Genomic DNA, 17,979 nt, shown 5'->3' on the forward strand with positions numbered 1-17,979 from the left:
TCGATAATGTTTTGTAACACTCATTCTTTAGTTGTCTCCTACTCTTGCTGTTAATCTTTCCCGGTATCAGGTATTCTCAATGTATCAGGTGCACCAAGTTGAAGCTTCGATTTCAGCATCAGTCTTTCCAGTGAATTTCTGAACTGACTTTTTTTTCGGTTTGACTAGTTTGATTTTGCAGTCCAAGGGACTCTCAAGAGTTTTCTCCATCACCACAGTTCGAAAGCATCAGTTCTTTGGTGCTTGATCTCTCTTGTTCATGGGGAAAAACATAGCTTTGACTATACAGACCTTTGTCAACAAAGTGATGTCTCTGCTTAATACACTGTCTAGGTTTGTCATAGTTTTCCTTCCAAGGAGCAAATGTTTTAATTTTGTGGCTTCAGACACCATCTCCAGCGACTTGGGAGCCCAAGAAAATAAAATGTCACTGTTTCCACTTTTCCCCCATCTATTTGCCATGAAGTGATGGGACTGGATGACATGTGATCTTAGTTTTTTGAATGTTGGGTTTTAAGTCAGCTTTTAGAGTTAAGCTTTTATATGTAAGTCAAGTACTTACATTGACTGGAGCAAATATATATTTTTAAATGTATATATAACAGTCATTTTGCTGTACAGTAGACTGACAACACCTCAAATTGTTTTCGTGTCAAATTTAACGCTTGAGGACATGGATTCAAGTTAGATTTATTTTGATATTATGAAAAGTGCTCTGCCAATAATCACCAATGACAGCTGTTCGACTTCAATACAAACCATTTCTGAGAGTGCAAAGTGGCATTGACTGGAAACATGTATCTGTAGGAAAGAATCATTACCTTTTCAGTGCAGCTCAGTTCCAACGTCAGTTATTCAGAAAATTTAAGTGTCATGTGCTTGTGTAAATCACCCTTTGGTCTTCCTAAGGTACTTACTGGCTTCACATGGGAAATATGAATCCAACTGATTTTCTCTTTCACTTTGATAGCAGATAAGCAACCCAAGGTCAGGGTTTGAGCCTTCAAAATGTGTGGCAGCTGCTGCTGCAGCTTAAAAGCACACAAGTAGGCACTTCCAGGACACTGAAATCAAGAACGGAGAACCATGCTATTAGGTTTATAGCCTAATCCTAACTTTTGACTTAAAATTCCATTAACACAACTTTGTTTTCATAACAAAATAAGTGAAAGTGTTTTTTTTTTTGTTTTTTTTCTAAAAATTGGAATACCCAAAGTTGGGGGAAAATAGCTGATTTTTCTTCAAAATCTTTTTTCTAGGGACCAAACCAGTAGATCTGGGGAATTCCCACACAGTGCTTTGTCAGAAGTTTTGCCTCTGGAAAAGCTGAAACCTACCATCTAAGTACCTGACTAGTGGTGGTGGTGGTGTAGTCGCTCAGTCGTTTCCAACCCTTTGTGATTCTATGGACTGTAGCCCACCAGGCTCCTCTGTCCATGGGATTTCCCATGCAAGAATACTGGAGTGGGTTGCTATTTCCTTCTCCGGGGGATCTACCTGACCCAGGGATTGAAACCAGGTCTCCTGCATAGCAGGCAGATTCTTTACTGCTAAGCCACCAGCGAAGTCCCTACCTGACTAGTACTTGTACCTGACCCCAAACTGTCTTTTCTTTTTTGGTACTAGATGCTTCACTGAAAAATTAGGTGACTCTTAGCTTGTAACACTTTGCTGCCTTTGATTGACAACATACCCTAAATATTTTACTTCTGTTTCACAGCACTACAGTTTATCTAGTGAGGCCTTGTTTCTCTGTGAAGCAAGGAGCTGGAACAAAGCTGAGGTGTTGGTTTTCCAGTGTCCTTTAGGAGGCTGTCAGAAAATCATCTACAATTAACGACCCTTCTGCTGGGACATAGTTCTGTAAGTTTTCCCATAAATTTGGTTTTTTCCTAGAGAAAATAGAAGAGTCCTGAAACCCTTGAGGAATCCTTTGCCATCAATATAGGACTCTGTGATTGAAAACAAAGACTCTGCCATTAGGGGGACAGAAAAATAACCAGAGCTCAGATCAATGACACAGATAAACCTCGAAGATGATGGTACGAAGTCAGGATAACTGCAGGGTTAGAAGCTTACAGGCCTTAACATTAATGGAATAACAAATTAATTTTTCTGAGATTGTGTATAAATCTACATATTAGTCAATTATTTATCAAATTTAAGTTACTTCTTTACAAGGTGGGCGCTGTTTTAAAATTCTCATTTTTCTGATTTTTTAAAAACTGGTTTATTCCTTCTATTGAATTCTTTTGCTAAACCTGTTTAGTTATTTTTGGCTGTGTTGGGTCTGAGTTGCTGTGTGGGCTTTCTCTGGTTGCGGTGTGTGGGTTTCTCACCGTGGCGGCTTCTCTCGTTTTGGAGCACAGGCTCTAGCACGCGGGCTTCAGTAGCTGCAGCCCAGGGACTGTCAGTAGTTGTGGCTCATGGGCTCTAGAGCACAGGCTCAGTAGTGGCGCACGGGCTTAGTTGCTCCACAGCATGTAGTATCTTCCCTGACCAGGGATGGAACCTGTGTCTCCTGTGTCTCCAGAGGCAGATCCTCTACCACTGAGCCACCAGGGAAGCCCCCTTTTAATTGAATTCTTGACAAAGGATATTGTTTTATACCTGACCATAGCTTATCCTTTTGGTAAATTATTGATTCTGATGGAACCGAATGTATAAACAGGACAAGAAAATTTAAGTGTAACATAGTCCCTGCCCATACGGGCTCTCCCTAGTGTGTGATGTATATTATACATTAACCAGATCTCCTTAGAGGTGGAAATGCCTGCTGGACCATAAAGATCAATTTTTTTCTCCCTTTCTTCTGACAACAGCAATGTAACTTCTCAGAGGATTGGCATTCTTTCCCAGCTGTGTCAAAGGGTATGGTGGCTTGCTGCTTGATTTGTACATGCTTACCTGAACTATGCATCTTTGGTGAACTTTATGTAAAATGTCAGTATGTTGTTTTGATGTATGATTATTTGTTCTGAAAAATATATGTGACTGTGCCTTGGACTTCTTTCTCAGAGCTTATCCTGGGTTATAATCCTCAATTTGACTAGAATAAAATTCTCTTTTTTCTCCTTAATTTGATTGTCAACTTTTGTTAATTGTTCTCTATCTCAAACTAAAACTGTCATTATTTGCTGAGGCCTACCTCCTTATGTGGATTGGTCTCTGTTTGGAGGGCTTTTCCAGTGCAGTGTGAGATAGTCACTCTTGGCCATCCGTCTCTTCTTTCAGGAGGTACATAGTTACCAAATTAATTAGGGGGTTTTTTCCTCCAAGGAGCTCCACCAACATGGCATCTATAGCACAGGACATGATAGCTTTTAATATGCACAGCAGGTCTCCCCAGTAGTTTAAAAGGAGAAAATAAGAATACATGTTTCTCAAGTCAGAGAACTTGTTCTATATGCAAACCATGGAGGAAAAGGAACAAGTAGAAAGGTGGCCCAAAAACCCAACAGTTTCTACTACGCTATCACCAGATGGAAAGTAAAACACTTCCAAGAAATTGAAGAGTAGTTCAGTTCAGTTGCTCAGTCATGTCCGACTCTTTGCAACCCCATGGACTGTAGCCTGCCAGGCTCCTCCGTCCATGGGATTTTCCAGGCAAGAATACTGGAGTGGGTTGCCATTTCTTCTCCAGGGGATCTTCCCGACCCAGGGATCGAACCCAAGTCTCCCTCATTACAGGCAGACGCTTTAATGTCTGCACCACCAGGGAAGCCCTGATGAGAGTAATGAAAAGTGAAAGTGAAGTTGCTCAGTCGTGTCCGACTCTTTGCGACCCCAGTAGTTCAGTTCAGTTGCTCAGTCATGTCCAACTCTTTGCAACCTCATGGACTGTAGCCTACCAGGCTCCTCGGTCCACGGGATTTTCCAGGCATGAATACTGGAGTGGGTTGCCAGTTCCTTCTCCAGCGGATCTTTCTGACCTAGGGATTGAACCCAGGTCTCTCGAATTGTAGGCAGACACTTTACTGTCTGAGTTACCAGGGAAGCTGGTATATATATATATATACACACACAGACATATTTCTTTTACCTTCAGTGCTAATAGTGATCCTGAGAATTTTAGAACCTGTGGCACCCCACTCCAGTACTCTTGCCTGGAAAATCCCATGGACGGAGGAGCCTGGTAGGCTGCAGTCCATGGGGTCACGAAGAGTCGGACACTACTGAGCGACTACACTTTCACTTTTCACTTTCATGCATTGGAGAAGGAAATGGCAACCCACTCCAGTGTTCTTGCCTGGAGAGTCCCAGGGACGGGGGAGCCTGGTGGGCTGCCGTCTATGGGGTCGCACAGAGTCGGACACGACTGAAGTGACTTAGCAATAGCAAAAAAATATGTTACCCATGCTTACTTAATATGTTGATATTGAAGCAGGTGGTTCCTCTAGCTAGAATTTGAAAAGAGCAGAGGGCTAAAAAAGGGCTTTTTCTTTCTTTTTTTTTTTTTTTTGCCACACCACATGGCATGCAGAAGTTTCCCTAACAGGGATCAAACCCCTGCCCCCTGCACTGGAAGCATGGAATCTTAACTACTGGACAACCAGGGAAGTCCTAAAAGGGAGATTTTTATATAACTCAGGGTCTTTATAACTTTTAATAACTCAGGGTCTTTTCTTACCTGACTGTTGTGAGACCACAAGACGTTTACCCAATTCAGTCAAGTCAAGAACCACCAAGCCAACACTTGTCCTCGATGCCAGACCATTGAGAATACCATCTCCTGTCAAACCAGGGAATCCTCTCCACAAAGATAGAAAGAAAATATTTTTACTGAAAAACTACTAAACCACATTGCAATGTGCATCACAAGAAATGCACCAAATAGACTGCAAAGACAGGATATCATTCAGTTTGGGCTGCTGTAATAATACATCATGGAGGGCCAGGGAGGTTTGAATAATAGGAACATTTCCCAGTTTGAGGAGCTGTAAATCCAAGACCAAGATATTGGCAGCTTTGCTTTCTTATGAGGCCTCTCCTTGGCTTGAAGCTGTCCCTCACATCTCCAATTAAGGACATCAGTCATCTTGAATTAAGAGATCCACCTTTATGACCTCATTTCAATCTTAATTTACCTCCTTAAAGGCCCTATCTCCAAATACAGTCACATGAGGGCTAGGGCCTCAACATATGAGTCTTGGGGCAGGGGGAATGACACAATTCACCCCATAACAATAAGAATGTTGCCTGTTATATAGGCAGGCAGATACAACTTATTACATATATGTCTTCAAGATCTTGTTCTCAATAGGAGGACTTGACAGCACCATTTGCTACACAGTTCATCCTAAATTCAACTGGTAATTGGAGTGGCCATCCATGTGCCTTTATCCAAAAGGAAATAAAACTCGTATCTCCATGGCAAGCAGGTTGTTACAACATGGAGCCAGCCACTTTAGCTAAATTCCCTGAGGTAGGGGAAGATGGGGCACTTCCTTAACGTTCACACTTCAAGAAGATGGCTTCAAAGGCCCACAACAAACATTCTTAGGTTGCAACACTGACAAAAGATTTATTTAGCTGTTAAAAACACTATGTATCTATATATCTCAAAAGGACAGATCAGGTATTTGCAAATTTTTTAAGAAATGGTGAGGACTTCCCTATTAGTCCAGGGGCTAAAATTCCACACTCCCAATTCAGGGGTCTGGGTTCCATCCTATTCAGGGAACTAGATCCCACACACTGCAACAAGGATCCCGCAAGCCAAAACTAAGACTGGCACAGACAAAAACAAAACAAAAGAATAAACAGTTTGAGAAAGAGGAGTAAATATTGTTCCCTGTTTTGCACAGGGGAGTTTTTTGTTGTTGTTGCAAATTTAGTATTCATCTTCCATTACACATGTTACATGTCCCAGTGCCTATGGGGCTGAAGAGCCTGGGCCAGAACTTGCTTGGATGGTGAAGTGAGTGAAAGGCTCTCAGTTGTGTCCGACTTTTGGCAACCCCATGGACTATGAAGTCCATGGAAGTCTCCAGGCCAGAATACTGGAGTGGATAGCCTTTCCCTTTTCCAGGGGATCTTCCCAAGCCAAGGATCAAACCCAGGTCTCCCACATTTCGGGCAGATTCTTTACCAACTGAGCTATCAGGGAAGCCAGGATGGGGAACGGCAACATTATGACTAGAGGAAAGGTCCACATCAGGATGGTAATTCCAAGTCTTACGATGGCAGTCTCCTGTTTCTTCCTGGGCAGTCAGGAGACTCTCTATACAGCATCTATGAAAAACCTTAGCAAATGGCCAGGGTCTTGCCTGGTCTTCTGAATCCATCGAAAGCACAAGTCCCTTGTTTTCGAAGGGACTCATAAACAGGCCTTCGCTGTCATCACATGCCTACATCTTGAGAGTGGGGATAATGCTGTCCCAGCCCCTTCTGAAGGCCTAGAATTTGTCCACGGCTGTATATACTGTCGACGCGCCAACCCTCCAGGACAATCTGATCACACGGACCACAGCCTCACTTAATGAAACTAAGCTATGCTGTGTGGGGGCACCCAAGACGGTCGGGTCATGGTAAAGAGGTCTGACAGAATGTGGTCCATTGGAGAAGGGAATAGCAAACCACTTCAGTATTCTTGCCTTGAGTAACCCCATAAGTGAAGGGACGTCGCTCAGTCGTGCCCGACTCTTGGCGACCCCGTGGACTGTAGTTTATAAGGTTCCTCTGTCCATGGAATTTTCAGGCAAGAGTACTGGAGTGGGTTGCCATTTCCTTCTCCAGATTTTCCCGACCCAGGATCGAACTCAGGTCTCCCGCTTTGCGGGCAGACGCTTTACCGTCTGAACCACCAGGGAAGCCCACCTCATGAACAGTATAAAAAAACAACTTGCACAAGATAACAAACAAATCAACACGGTTAAAAAGCAGACGAACACAACCTAGTAAAGTACGTGACAAAGAAAAAAACGTCAGACAAGCTAAACCGTACGTATATTTCAGTTCAATTGCTCAGTCCTAGTTCCTTAAGACACCAGAAATTGCAGCACATCACAAAACCAAACCACTCTATCCTCTTAACCAACTCCCAGGGTTCCACCAACACGGACGATAGTCACTCAGCAACCCTATTCAACTCTTTTATTTTGTATAGTTACTCTCCATTTTCCCCAACACGCACTTAGATTTTCTAAAACCACTAGTACATTAAGGAAATTAACAAAACTACAAACAACCCCCAAAAGAAAAAAAAAAACCACAAGCTGTTTCTAAAACCAAAAAGAAATGCCGGGGTAAAGCGCGAACGCACTCCCCCACTACCACAAATTATGCAGTCGAGTTTCCCACATTTGGGGAAATCGCAGAGGTCAGCACATCCGGAGTGCAATGGATAAGCCTCGCTCTGAAAAAACCGCCTTCGTGATCATGATACCTCCCCTGCCAGGTAAGTATGAGTTGCTGCCCACCCACCGCCCAACACGCTCGAGCTCGCCCCACTCTGCACGCACGGTCACTTCCCTCGCACCACCCCCGCACACTCAGCCCCTGCGCGCCCCTCGGCCCGGCCTCGCCCACCCGGGGAACAACCTCAGGAACCTCCGCGTGTGCACACGCAGGACACCGAGGCCCGGGAGGAGCGGGACCAGCAGCCTCTGCGCGCCGCTCATCTACATACGCCACGCCCCCTGCCGGGATGTCCCGGATGTCATGTTGTTCCAGGCGGGGGCGCGGGACCTACTAACCCCACCCGAGACTCGCCGGTGTCTCGGGAAGGGAGCGCGTGGGCGAGCGGCGACCAGTCGTGGGGGACATGGGAAGACGCGAGCTCGCGGTGCCCCGCAGTTGAGGGGGTGGGTCGGGGCTCGAGTCTCGTCTCTCCTTCCTTTCAGCAAAAAAGGTCAGCCCATTTTTGCCCTCGCCTCTCTGAACTCATCTTCTAGTCATGGAAAGCTCAGGAAAGACCTATTTGCCGGTTCACATTAAGCGCTAAAGCCGCCTTAATAGGAAAGCGTGGTAATGTTTCTTCACGGTGTCTTTTTAAATAAAAGTGACGAAGGTGCTTCGGGATATATAGCCTATCCTAGTGATGCTGGAAGGAAAGCCCGGGGTCCTATTGCAGAGAGAAAACCAGGTGAGAGCGCGAGCGGTCGCCTCCACCGCACCTGGCGGGGGCTCCCGGAGCGCGGTGCTCGGGGTCAGGAGCCCTTGCCCTTGGGCCTCGCCCCCGCATCCAACGGGCGGACACTGGGCGGCCCCCCAGGTGTCCTTCGGTCCTTTCCGATCTGACTCGGTCAAAGAGAAACACAGCAGACCGCAGAGAAAGTGGTGAAAGAGATTTTATTCAGTGAATACTGACAGCAGGGGACAGAGCTGACCAGCTCCATTCCGGAATGGGCGAGGGGAGCGGAGTGTTTTAAAGGGAGGATGAGAGGGAGGGGGCTCAGAAGAGGCAGCAGTGACACACCACAGAGTTGGTCAGTAGAGAGGCAGGCCAGCCGTGTTTGTCAGCGGGCAGTTACTGAAGTTAGGTTGGGTCCTCGCACAGACAGTGGGAGACAGAGGCCCTATCTCTTGCTTACACTTCAAAGGAATGGCTCCCAGCCCAAAGAGAGACCCTTTGGACTAAGAGAAAACCATCTTCACAATTGCAAGCCCTTTTAAATGAATGCTCTAACGAAGGGCAGTCAAGCGACCTTCCTGGCGGTTCAGTGGTTAAGACTCTGAGCGCCCAATGCGGGGGCCGGGGGGGCACGGGTTACCCTGGCCAGGGAACTGAAATGCAGCATAGCGCGGACAAAAAAGGAAAGAAAGAAAAAGTATGACAGGGGCCTGTGTTAGGTGTTGGACTTACTCAGAGAGGACGTTTAAAAATTATTTTTAATTGAAATATAGTTGTTTACAACGTTGTGTTAGTTTCAGGTGTAAGGCAAAATGTTTTAGACGTCATATTTTAGTTAGAGAAAGGGGTGTGGAGGTGGGAGACAACTGACAATAGACACCGTAGGCAAATTAATTAGTATGTTAGATGTTAACAGCTATGAAGAAATTTAAAAAAAAAACGAGGAAGGAAAGGAGATGCGGAACTGCTGTAAGGAGGCAGGTTGCTGTGTTGATTTCGGTAGTCAGGGGAGGCTCCCTGGAGAAGGTGACAATGTGAGCAGACTGGAGGGAGGAGGGGGATGGGCATAGGGCTGTCTGGGAAGAGCATCCCTAGCAAAAGGTCAGTTAGAGCAGTGTCTGGAGAATAGCAAGAAGGTCCTGAGTACAGAACAAAGTTTATGAATGGCACCGAGACTGAGAGAGGTGACTGCGTGGGGACAAGAACTGAGTGAGGGTCGTGTAGACCTTTGTAAGGGTTCAAGTCTGAGTGAACTCAGACTTGAACCAGAAGTTTCCAGAAGAGAGGCAGCTTCATCTAAACCCTCCACACCCCACCCCCACCCCTCTTCCACACTCCCCTAGCAAAGGAGAGAAAATCATTCTGGCTGTAAAGGTGGCCGAGCGAAAGCAGGGAGATCCATAGGAAACCTGCAGAATGCAGGCAAGATGATACTGGCTTTGAAGGGTGGCACAACGTGCCACAGCAAATAATACCATTCTGACCAAAGGAGTAGTTTGAACTGACGGCACTTAAAGAGCACCAGGTGGCTGGCTAGGCGTTTGGCAGCCGGCTCCCCGGTGCCCCTCTCCTCGACCCGGCCTCCCGCACCCCACGCGCCCATCATCCATTTCTCAAAGCCTCTCCCCTAGCCGTCTTCCCCGCTTTCAGGCCGCGGTCCCCACTTGTAGAAAGAGGGACGGCGGGGAGGAAACGAGGCATCTTGAAACTCGGCGCCCGGATGCCGGCCACCACCACGCCCGGGCCGCAGCCACCCCGCAGGATTGCCGGGTCCTCGCACCCTCACCCGGCGCCCTGGAGGTGAGCGCACCGGTCTCTTCAAAGGGGCTTCCGACCAAGCCGGACGGTCTCACCTCGGGCGTCCCAGTGAGGTGTTGCGGCATTTCCGGAAAAAGTAAGGTCCCCGGCCGCTTGGTGGCGCGCACCCTTCGATAGCTCAGCTGGTAGAGCGGAGGACTGTAGATCCGACACGTGTGGTCATCCTTAGGTCGCTGGTTCGATTCCGGCTCGAAGGAGGTGCTGGTTGCTTTTGCTCCCCAGTGCAAAGCAGAGGAGGTTCTCATCAGGTGGCTAACTTTAGTGCTGGGTCCTTAAGGCTAAATTGGGAGAAAGAGGTTTAAGTGGAGAGAGCACCCAGAAGGAAATTGGCTGGACTGTCATCAGGAAGGAGCAACTTCACTTTGGGGACAGACTGGTTTGGGTGTGGGTACAGAGAACAGCAGGGAGTGGTACTTTCTCCCTCCCTTCCTGTGGGAGGGAAACTCCAGAGACTCTGCTTACAGTTGGAGTCCATTACAGAGGACTCTACACTTGAGCCTCCGCAGTACTTACCCCAGTTAGAGTACACAGTGTGTCTTTCTGCCTCCCCGCCCAGGATTAGCCTTGACTGCAGGCATCTGACTCCTCCGTATCCCCCCCGCGCCCCAGGTCCCCCGACCTGAAGCCTCCACCTTCAGTGCCTCCCACCACGTGGCCTACTTCGAAGCTTCTGCCAAACTGCGCCTCAACGTGGATGAGGCCTTCGAGCAGCTGGTGCAGGCCGACGGGTGAGCTGAGCCCCCTTCCCGTGATCCTCCTCCTGCCCTAAGCCCCTACTCCACCCAAACTCACCAGCCGATGGCACTGTGGCTCTCTGAAACCTCAGGGGCACGGGGCTGCCATCCCCGACCCGAGACCACAAGCCCTCTTTTGGTTGCAGGAGGAGAAGGGGAAGACAGAGGATGAGATGGTTGGATGGCATCACCGGCTCAATGGACATGAGTTTGAGTAGGCTCCAGGAGTTGGTGATAGACAGGGAAGCCTGGCATGCTGCAGTCCATGGGGTCGCAAAGAGTCTGTCACTACTGAGCGCCTGAACTGAACTGAACTGCCTCTCAAACTGGAGACTGTGTTTCTGCTTTGTCTTCCTCTCCTGGCAAACTACTGTGGTCACCCTCACCACCACCACCCCCACCCCCCGGCCCTGTTGGTCTCAACCCTTGTAATCGTCCCACTGCTAATATGCGCCAACCTGGAGTCTTTGGAGTCTCCCTGGGCCTAAGGGGCTGTGCCACTGCAGTCTGACCAGTGCCCTTCCAGAAAGGTCCGTTGCTTTGTGGATGCAGAGACCCCAGCCTTGAATGATACCATCTGTAAAGACCAGCAGATGGGGCCAAAAGAAAGAAACTTGGGCCTTTGTTGGATCTATTCCCAAAGGGATGTGGAGGTGTGCAATCCTTGGGGACCTGGATTTGGGGAAGTGGGAAGGGGTGTGGGTTTTGATGACCACATGGCCAACTATTCTGGTCTGGGTGTCACAGAGACTGGCAGGGGGCCTCTGAGGCACTGTCCCCCAACCTCAAAGGGGCAGAGGTGCCTGCTGACTGGTCAGGGAGTGGCAACACACCGGGCTGAGGGAAGGTGGGCTAGCAATCTTGGGTGGTGGGCACACACCCAGTGGGATCTGAAATGTTTGTAGCGTCCAACCTGGACACCTGTGCCCTCTGCCCCTCCCTCTGGATTCCACCCCCCTCTCCAGGAAGTCCACAGAACCTTGACCTCTTCCAGGAAGAAGCCCCCTATGCCCAGGAATTGGGGTAGGTGGGTGAAGAAGGGCAGCCAAGCCTGGATACCTACTGGCCTAGTTAAGCCTGGATGTGCTGATTGCTTTGAGCCTGATAGCCTTCCCCATCACTCCACAGGAAGCCTCGCTGCGACCCGAAGTCATGGTGGGCAGGAGGGCGAAGGGGCACATCAGCTTCCACAGGAGGTGAGGCTCTTAGGAGAGGAACATGCAAGCCTAGAAAAGTGAAGAAATGTACGGTGACTGATTTGGGGGCATATCAAGCGCATAGGAGCCAGTTTCAAAGGAGTCCCACTGCCAAATCAGGGTATGATAATAATGGAATATATATAATCCATTGAGTAGGTACAGAACTTACTAGCACTGACACACCAGTATTCATCAACAAGAGGACTTAGATTTTAGTCTCTAAATATCTTTCTCCAGCAAAAGGAACCAGGGCCAATAAAAGGAACCACTTAGCCACTTTTGGGGATATTTATCTTCCTTTGGGCGATCTCTTGTACATGTAAAATATCTGCCTTTTGGGGGGGCCTGCACAGCTTTTGGGATCTTAGTTCTTTTATCAGGGATTGATGTCTCACCCCATCAGTGAAAGCCTGGAGCCCTAAACACTGGATCCCCAGGGAATTCCCTCCAGGTTCGTTGAAAAAAAAATTTATGTATTAAACTAGTTGATTTACAATCTTGTGTTAATTTCAGGTGTACAGTTGAGATTCTTTTCCATTATAAATTATTATGATGTTGAATATAGTTCAATTGCTATGTAGTATATTCTTGTTTTTTATATAGTGTTCTACCTATTAATCCCACACTCCTAGTTTATCCATGCCCCCCCTCAGCTTTGTTTTGTGATTGTTTTCGTTTTATAGACTTTTTTTTTTTCAGATTCCAGATGCAAGTGATAGAAGACTCTTGAGAGTCCCTTAGACTGCGAGATCAAACGAGTTGATCCTAAATGAAATCGACCCTGAATATTCGTTGGAGAGACTGATGCTGAAGCTTCAATACTTTGGCCACCTGATTCGAACAGCTGACTCATTGGAAAAGACCCTGATGCTGGTAAAGATTGAAGGCAGGAGGAAAAGGGGTGACATACAGGACGATGATGAGATGGTTGGATTGCACCACCGACTCAATGAGCAAGGAGTTTGAACAACTCTGAGAAACAGTGAAGGACAGGTAAGCCTGGTTTGCTGCAGTCTAAGTGGTGGCAAAGTCGGGCATGACTGAAACAATAAATGACTTTATAAATACTATGTGAGATATTATATGGGTCTTTTTCTGATCTTTAATACTATAAACGCGAAAGTTTGTTTCAAAACGTTCATCATCCAAACAGGAACCCCTCTTTTCGACAAACCCCACAGTTGTTCGTTGTTGTACCAACCAAAGGATCATGAGGCTTCAAGACACAAACTATGCAACCGCAACAGAACAAAAAACAGTGGAAAAAAAAAGAAGTCCAGTAAACTCAAAACACAAAGCCTGAAAAACAGTGGAGTAAATTAACTACCATAGTTAGTCAATCTTATCTATTATTAGTAAACCAGGCTATCAAGGGAAAGCGCGAACGCAGTCCCCCACTATCACAAATTATGCAGTAGAGTCTCCCACGTTTGGGGAAATGGTAGGAATCAGCACATCCGGAGCGCAATAAATAAGCCTCGCTCTGGAAAATTCACCTTCGTGATCACGGTATTTGCCTTGCCAGGTAAGTATGAGTTGCTGCCCACCCACCGCCCAACACGCTCGAGCTCGGCCCACTCTGCACGCACGGTCACTACCCTCGCACCAGCTCCGCACCCTCCGCCCCTGCTCATCCCTCGGCAAGGCCTCGCCCACCCGGGGAACAACCTCAGGAACCTCCGCGTGTGCACACGCAGGACACCGAGGCCCGGGAGGAGTGGGACCAGCAGCCTCTGCGCGCCGCTCATCTACATACGCCACGCCCCCTGCAGGGATGTCCCGGATGTCATGTTGTTCCAGGCGGGGGCGCGGGACCTACTAACCCCACCCGAGACTCGCCGGTGTCTCGGGAGGGGAGCGCGCGGGCGAGCGGCAACCGGTCTGGACCTGGAGTGGGAACCTGGGAAGACACGAGACCGCAGTGCCCCGCAGTTGAGGGGTGGGTCGGGACTCGGGTCTGGTCTCACCTTCCTTTCAGCAAGAAGAAAACATCAGCCCTTTTTTGCAGTTCCCTGTCTGAACTCATTTTCTAGTCATGGAAAGCTGAGGAAAGACCTATTTGCCCGTTCACATTAAGCGCTAAAGCCGCCTTAATAGGAAAGCGTGGTAATGTTTCTTCACGGTGTCTTTTTAAGTAAAAGTGACGAAAGTGCTTCGGGATATATAGCCTATCCTAGTGATGCTGGAAGGAAAGCCCGGGGTCCTATTGCAGAGAGAAAACCAGGTGAGAGCGCGAGCGGTCGCCTCCACCGCACCTGGCGGGGGCTCCCGGAGCGCGGTGCTCGGGGTCAGGAGCCCTTGCCCTGGGGCCTCGCCCCCGCATCCAACGGGCGGACACTGGGCGGCCCCCCAGGTGTCCTTCGGTCCTTTCCGATCTGACGTGGTCGAAGAGAAACACAGCAGACCGCAGAGAAAGTGGTGAAAGAGACTTTATTCCGTGAATACTGACAGCAGGGGACAGAGCTGACCAGCTCCATTCCGGAATGGGCGAGGGGAGCGGAGTGTTTTAAAGGGAGGATGAGAGGGAGGGGGCTCAGAAGAGGCAGCAGTGACACACCACAGAGTTGGTCAGTAGAGAGGCAGGCCAGCCGTGTTTGTCAGTGAGCAGTTACTGAAGTTAGGTTGGGTCCTCGCACAGACAGTGGGAGACAGAGGCCCTATCCTTCTTGCTTACACTTCAAAGGAATGGCTCCCAGCCCAAAGAGAGACTCTTTGGACTAAGAGAAAACCATCTTCACAATTGCAAGCCCTTTTAAAAGAATGCTCTAACAAATGGCAGTTAGGCGACCTTCCTGGCGGTTCAGTGGTTAAGACTCTGAGCTCTGTATGGGGGCAGGAGTTACCCTGACCAGGGAACTAGAAATGCAGCATACAGAAGCCAAAGGAAAGAAAGTAAGAAAAAACGGAGATCAGGGGCCTGTGTCAGGTGTTAGATTTTTTGAGACAGTATTATATATACTGTAGACTCTATTCGCATGTTATTACAAAATATTGAGTATAGTCCTGTGTGCTACACAGTAGGTCCTCTTTGTTTATCTGTTTTATATATAGTAGTGTGGATATGTTAATCCCCAATTCTGTCTTCTCCCCACCTTTCCCCTTTAGTAACCTAAGTTTGTTTTCTATGTCTGGGATGAGACAGACATTTTAATGGGGGTGGAGGTCAAGGCAGGGACAGGACCTTATGCTGCTGAAAGCCAGGCTTGAGTCTGGTCAGGTCTCCTAGTGCAGGAAATGGTTTGGAGGGGTTGCTACCTGCTGCGAACTCTAGAGTTCTCAACTTAAATGCTCTATTTTGTGACCAAAGAAGATAATTCTCCACATCCCCCTGGGCAAACCCTGGCTCCTGGCCCCTTCTTTTATATCCTGATCTCCTCTTTGACAGTACTGGGCACTTTTCCACTCAACAACTATGTATTGAATGCCAGACACTGTTCAGGAATTTGGCAACAAAAAGGCCTCTTGATATTCCTATTTTACTTAGAGAAAGGGGTGTGGGGTGGGAGAAAATTGACAAGAGACACAGTAGGTAAATTAATTAGTATGTTAAGAGCTATGAAAAAGAAAAAACCAAGGAGGAAAAGCGGATGGGAGTGGCTATAAGGAGGCAGGTTGCTGTGTTGATTTCAGTGGTCAGGGGAGGCTCCCTGGAGAAGGTGACAGTGTGAGCAGACTGGAGGGAGGAGGGGGCTAGTCATGGGGCTGTCTGGGAAGAGCATCCCTAGCAAAAGGTCAGCTAGAGCAGTGTTCAGGTGGGACTGGGTCTGGAGAATAGCAACAAAATTTAAGAGTGGTACAGAAACAGAGAGGTGACTGCGTGGGGACAAGAACTGAGGGTCTTGTAGACCTTTGTAAGGGTTCAAGTCTGAGTGAACCAGAAGTTTCCAGAAGAGAAGCAGCTTCATCTAAACCCTCCACACCGCACCCCCACCCCTCTTGCCCACACTCCCCTAGCAAAGGAGGGAAAATCACTCTGGCTGTAAAGGTGGCAGAGCGAAAGCAGGGAGATCCAGAGAAGACCTGCGGAATGCAGGCAAGATGATGCTGGCTTTGAAGGGTGGCACAAGGTGCCACAGCAAATAATACCATTTTATTCAAATGAGTATTTTGAACTAACGACACTTAAGAGCACTTAAACGGCACTTAAACGCTCTTTTCAAAGGGGCTTCCGACCAGCCCGGTCGGTCTCACCTCGGGCGTCCCAGTGAGGTGTTGCGGCATTTCCGGAAAAAGTAAGGTCCCCGGCCGCTTGGTGGCGCGCACCCTTCGATAGCTCAGCTGGTAGAGCGGAGGACTGTAGATCCGACACGTGTGGTCATCCTTAGGTCGCTGGTTCGATTCCGGCTCGAAGGAGGTGCTGGTTGCTTTTGCTCCCCAGGGAAAGGCACCCCGCCACCGGCGCCTCTGCCCCGCCCGACACCCTGCGGCAGCGCAGCCTCCTTTCTTCTTGGACAGAGGCGGGAAAGCCTTTCGGGGACACCCTCATAGCCCCGCGTTGGCCGTGGCCTGGGGTCTCGCTTGCGCCGTCTCCAGCCCGTAGGCCACACACAGGCCCACAGCGCAGTAGCTTCGGCCGCGGGCCGCGCCCTCTCTGCTTTTATTCGCTTTCCCACCCACCCCCATCCTTCCCCAACTCCCGCCCAGGCCCACCAAACGGCAGCTGTGCTCCAAAAGCCCTGGAGCGAGGCCGACAAGCACCCAGGCCAACACAGAGTCAGGGACAGCGGGGCACGCTTCCTGAAACCCCCTCAATGTCGGCTCAGTCCCCAGCTCTGTCCCCCAAGGAAGGTCACAGTCTCTGTTTGTCCCAGTACAGCCTTTCAACCTCCCAACCTCTGTCTCTCCGACCCTGCCTTTCATATGGTCTCTGCAGGTGCAGACTCAGGGAGACAGAACACCTTCCTAACCATCTTAATCTATTTGTGGGGCAGAGCTACCACCCGGAGATCTTCGGAACCACTGCTAATGGAACATGAGTAAATGTGATGGAAACAGGAGACTGAAAAGTAGGTGCTCATCAGGACTTGCTCTTATTTGCTGTCCTGAGACCACCATGAGAAGACTGATTTAGCCTATTGGAGGATGAACTATGGGAGTGAAGATAAAATATGTCTGCTGAGGCCCTTAGACCAACCTGCCCCAACTGTCGGACAAGTGACTGCAGCTGTAATAAGTGAGCCTACATCAATGCCACAGAACTGCCCAGCTGAGCCCAACTGCAATTGATAACCCAAAGGATGGTGGGCAAATAACATGGTTGCTATTTTTTAAATTAATAATTAATCACTTTATTTATTTGCCTGAGTCAGGTCTTAGTGATCATTGCCTAGGCTTAGTTTCTCTGCAGTTTTTAACCATGGGACCAGGGAAGTCACCCACATGGTTACTATTTTAAATTGCTAAGTTTTACAGTAATCTGTCACACAGCAGTAGATGACTGTTACACCACCCTAACCAAATAATGAATGTTAGCACCATCAATAGCTGAACAAACTGGTTTCACATGCTTCCAGTGTGATGCCCACAGGAGAACACTGGATTAACTTGATAGAGCTATCATAATAAAGTACTACAATCTGGGTGGTTTGAAACAACATAAATTTATTCTTTCACAGTTACAGAAGTTAGAAATCCAAAATCAAGGTGTCAGCAGGACCATGCTCCCTCTGAGATTCTGGGTAGATTCTGTCCTTGCTTCTTCCTAGCTTCTAGAGGTGACAGTCAATCCGTGACTTGCCGCTACAAGTCACTGCAAGACCACCGCTACAAGACCACTGCAGTCTGTCCTTTGTCATTACATGGCATTATATATATCTGTCCTTACACAGCATTTTCCTCTTATAAGGGCAATATTCTTACTGGATTAGGGCCCGCTTTACTGACCTTTTACAGAAAGAAAGCTGAGGGCCGAAGAATTGATGCTTTTGAACTGTGGTTTTGGAGAAAACTCTTGAGAGTCCCTTGGACTGCAAGGAGATCCAACCAGTCAATCCTAAAGGAAATCAGTCCTGAATATTCATTGGAAGGACTGATGCTGAAGCTGCAACTCCAATACTTTGGCCACCTGATTTGAAGAACTGACTCATTAGAAAAGACCTTGATGCTGGGCAAGATTGAAGGCAGGAGGAGAAGGGGACAACAGAGGCTGAGATGG

The 17,979-nt window shown here is 48.3% G+C and overlaps 1 protein-coding gene and 4 non-coding genes across 5 annotated transcripts; 3 read left to right on the forward strand and 2 right to left on the reverse strand.

Annotated features, from left to right (window-relative positions):
- Positions 1-7,243: 7,243 nt before the first annotated feature.
- Positions 7,244-7,407, reverse strand: LOC128067070 (U1 spliceosomal RNA). The gene has a single exon (XR_008201286.1). It is a non-coding gene; the product is annotated as a U1 spliceosomal RNA (small nuclear RNA).
- On the forward strand, positions 7,342-11,006 carry LOC128066481 (uncharacterized). The gene is made up of 5 exons (XM_052659530.1): positions 7,342-7,735; positions 7,803-7,852; positions 9,725-9,874; positions 10,502-10,620; positions 10,773-11,006. Exons 1-5 carry the CDS (start codon positions 7,342-7,344, stop codon positions 10,927-10,929), a joined length of 870 nt encoding a protein of 289 aa, XP_052515490.1. The 3' UTR covers positions 10,930-11,006.
- On the forward strand, positions 10,000-10,089 carry TRNAY-GUA (transfer RNA tyrosine (anticodon GUA)). Its single transcript is given in 2 exon segments — positions 10,000-10,036; positions 10,054-10,089. It is a non-coding gene; the product is annotated as a tRNA-Tyr (tRNA).
- A 2,188-nt stretch (positions 11,007-13,194) lies between the features above and the next one.
- Positions 13,195-13,358, reverse strand: LOC128067093 (U1 spliceosomal RNA). Its single transcript, XR_008201305.1, has one exon. It is a non-coding gene; the product is annotated as a U1 spliceosomal RNA (small nuclear RNA).
- A 2,730-nt stretch (positions 13,359-16,088) lies between these two features.
- On the forward strand, positions 16,089-16,178 carry TRNAY-GUA (transfer RNA tyrosine (anticodon GUA)). Its single transcript is given in 2 exon segments — positions 16,089-16,125; positions 16,143-16,178. It is a non-coding gene; the product is annotated as a tRNA-Tyr (tRNA).
- The last annotated feature ends 1,801 nt before the right edge of the window (positions 16,179-17,979 follow it).

This window comes from Budorcas taxicolor, chromosome 21 (genome assembly GCF_023091745.1).
Source record: "Budorcas taxicolor isolate Tak-1 chromosome 21, Takin1.1, whole genome shotgun sequence".
NCBI lineage: Eukaryota > Metazoa > Chordata > Mammalia > Artiodactyla > Bovidae > Budorcas > Budorcas taxicolor.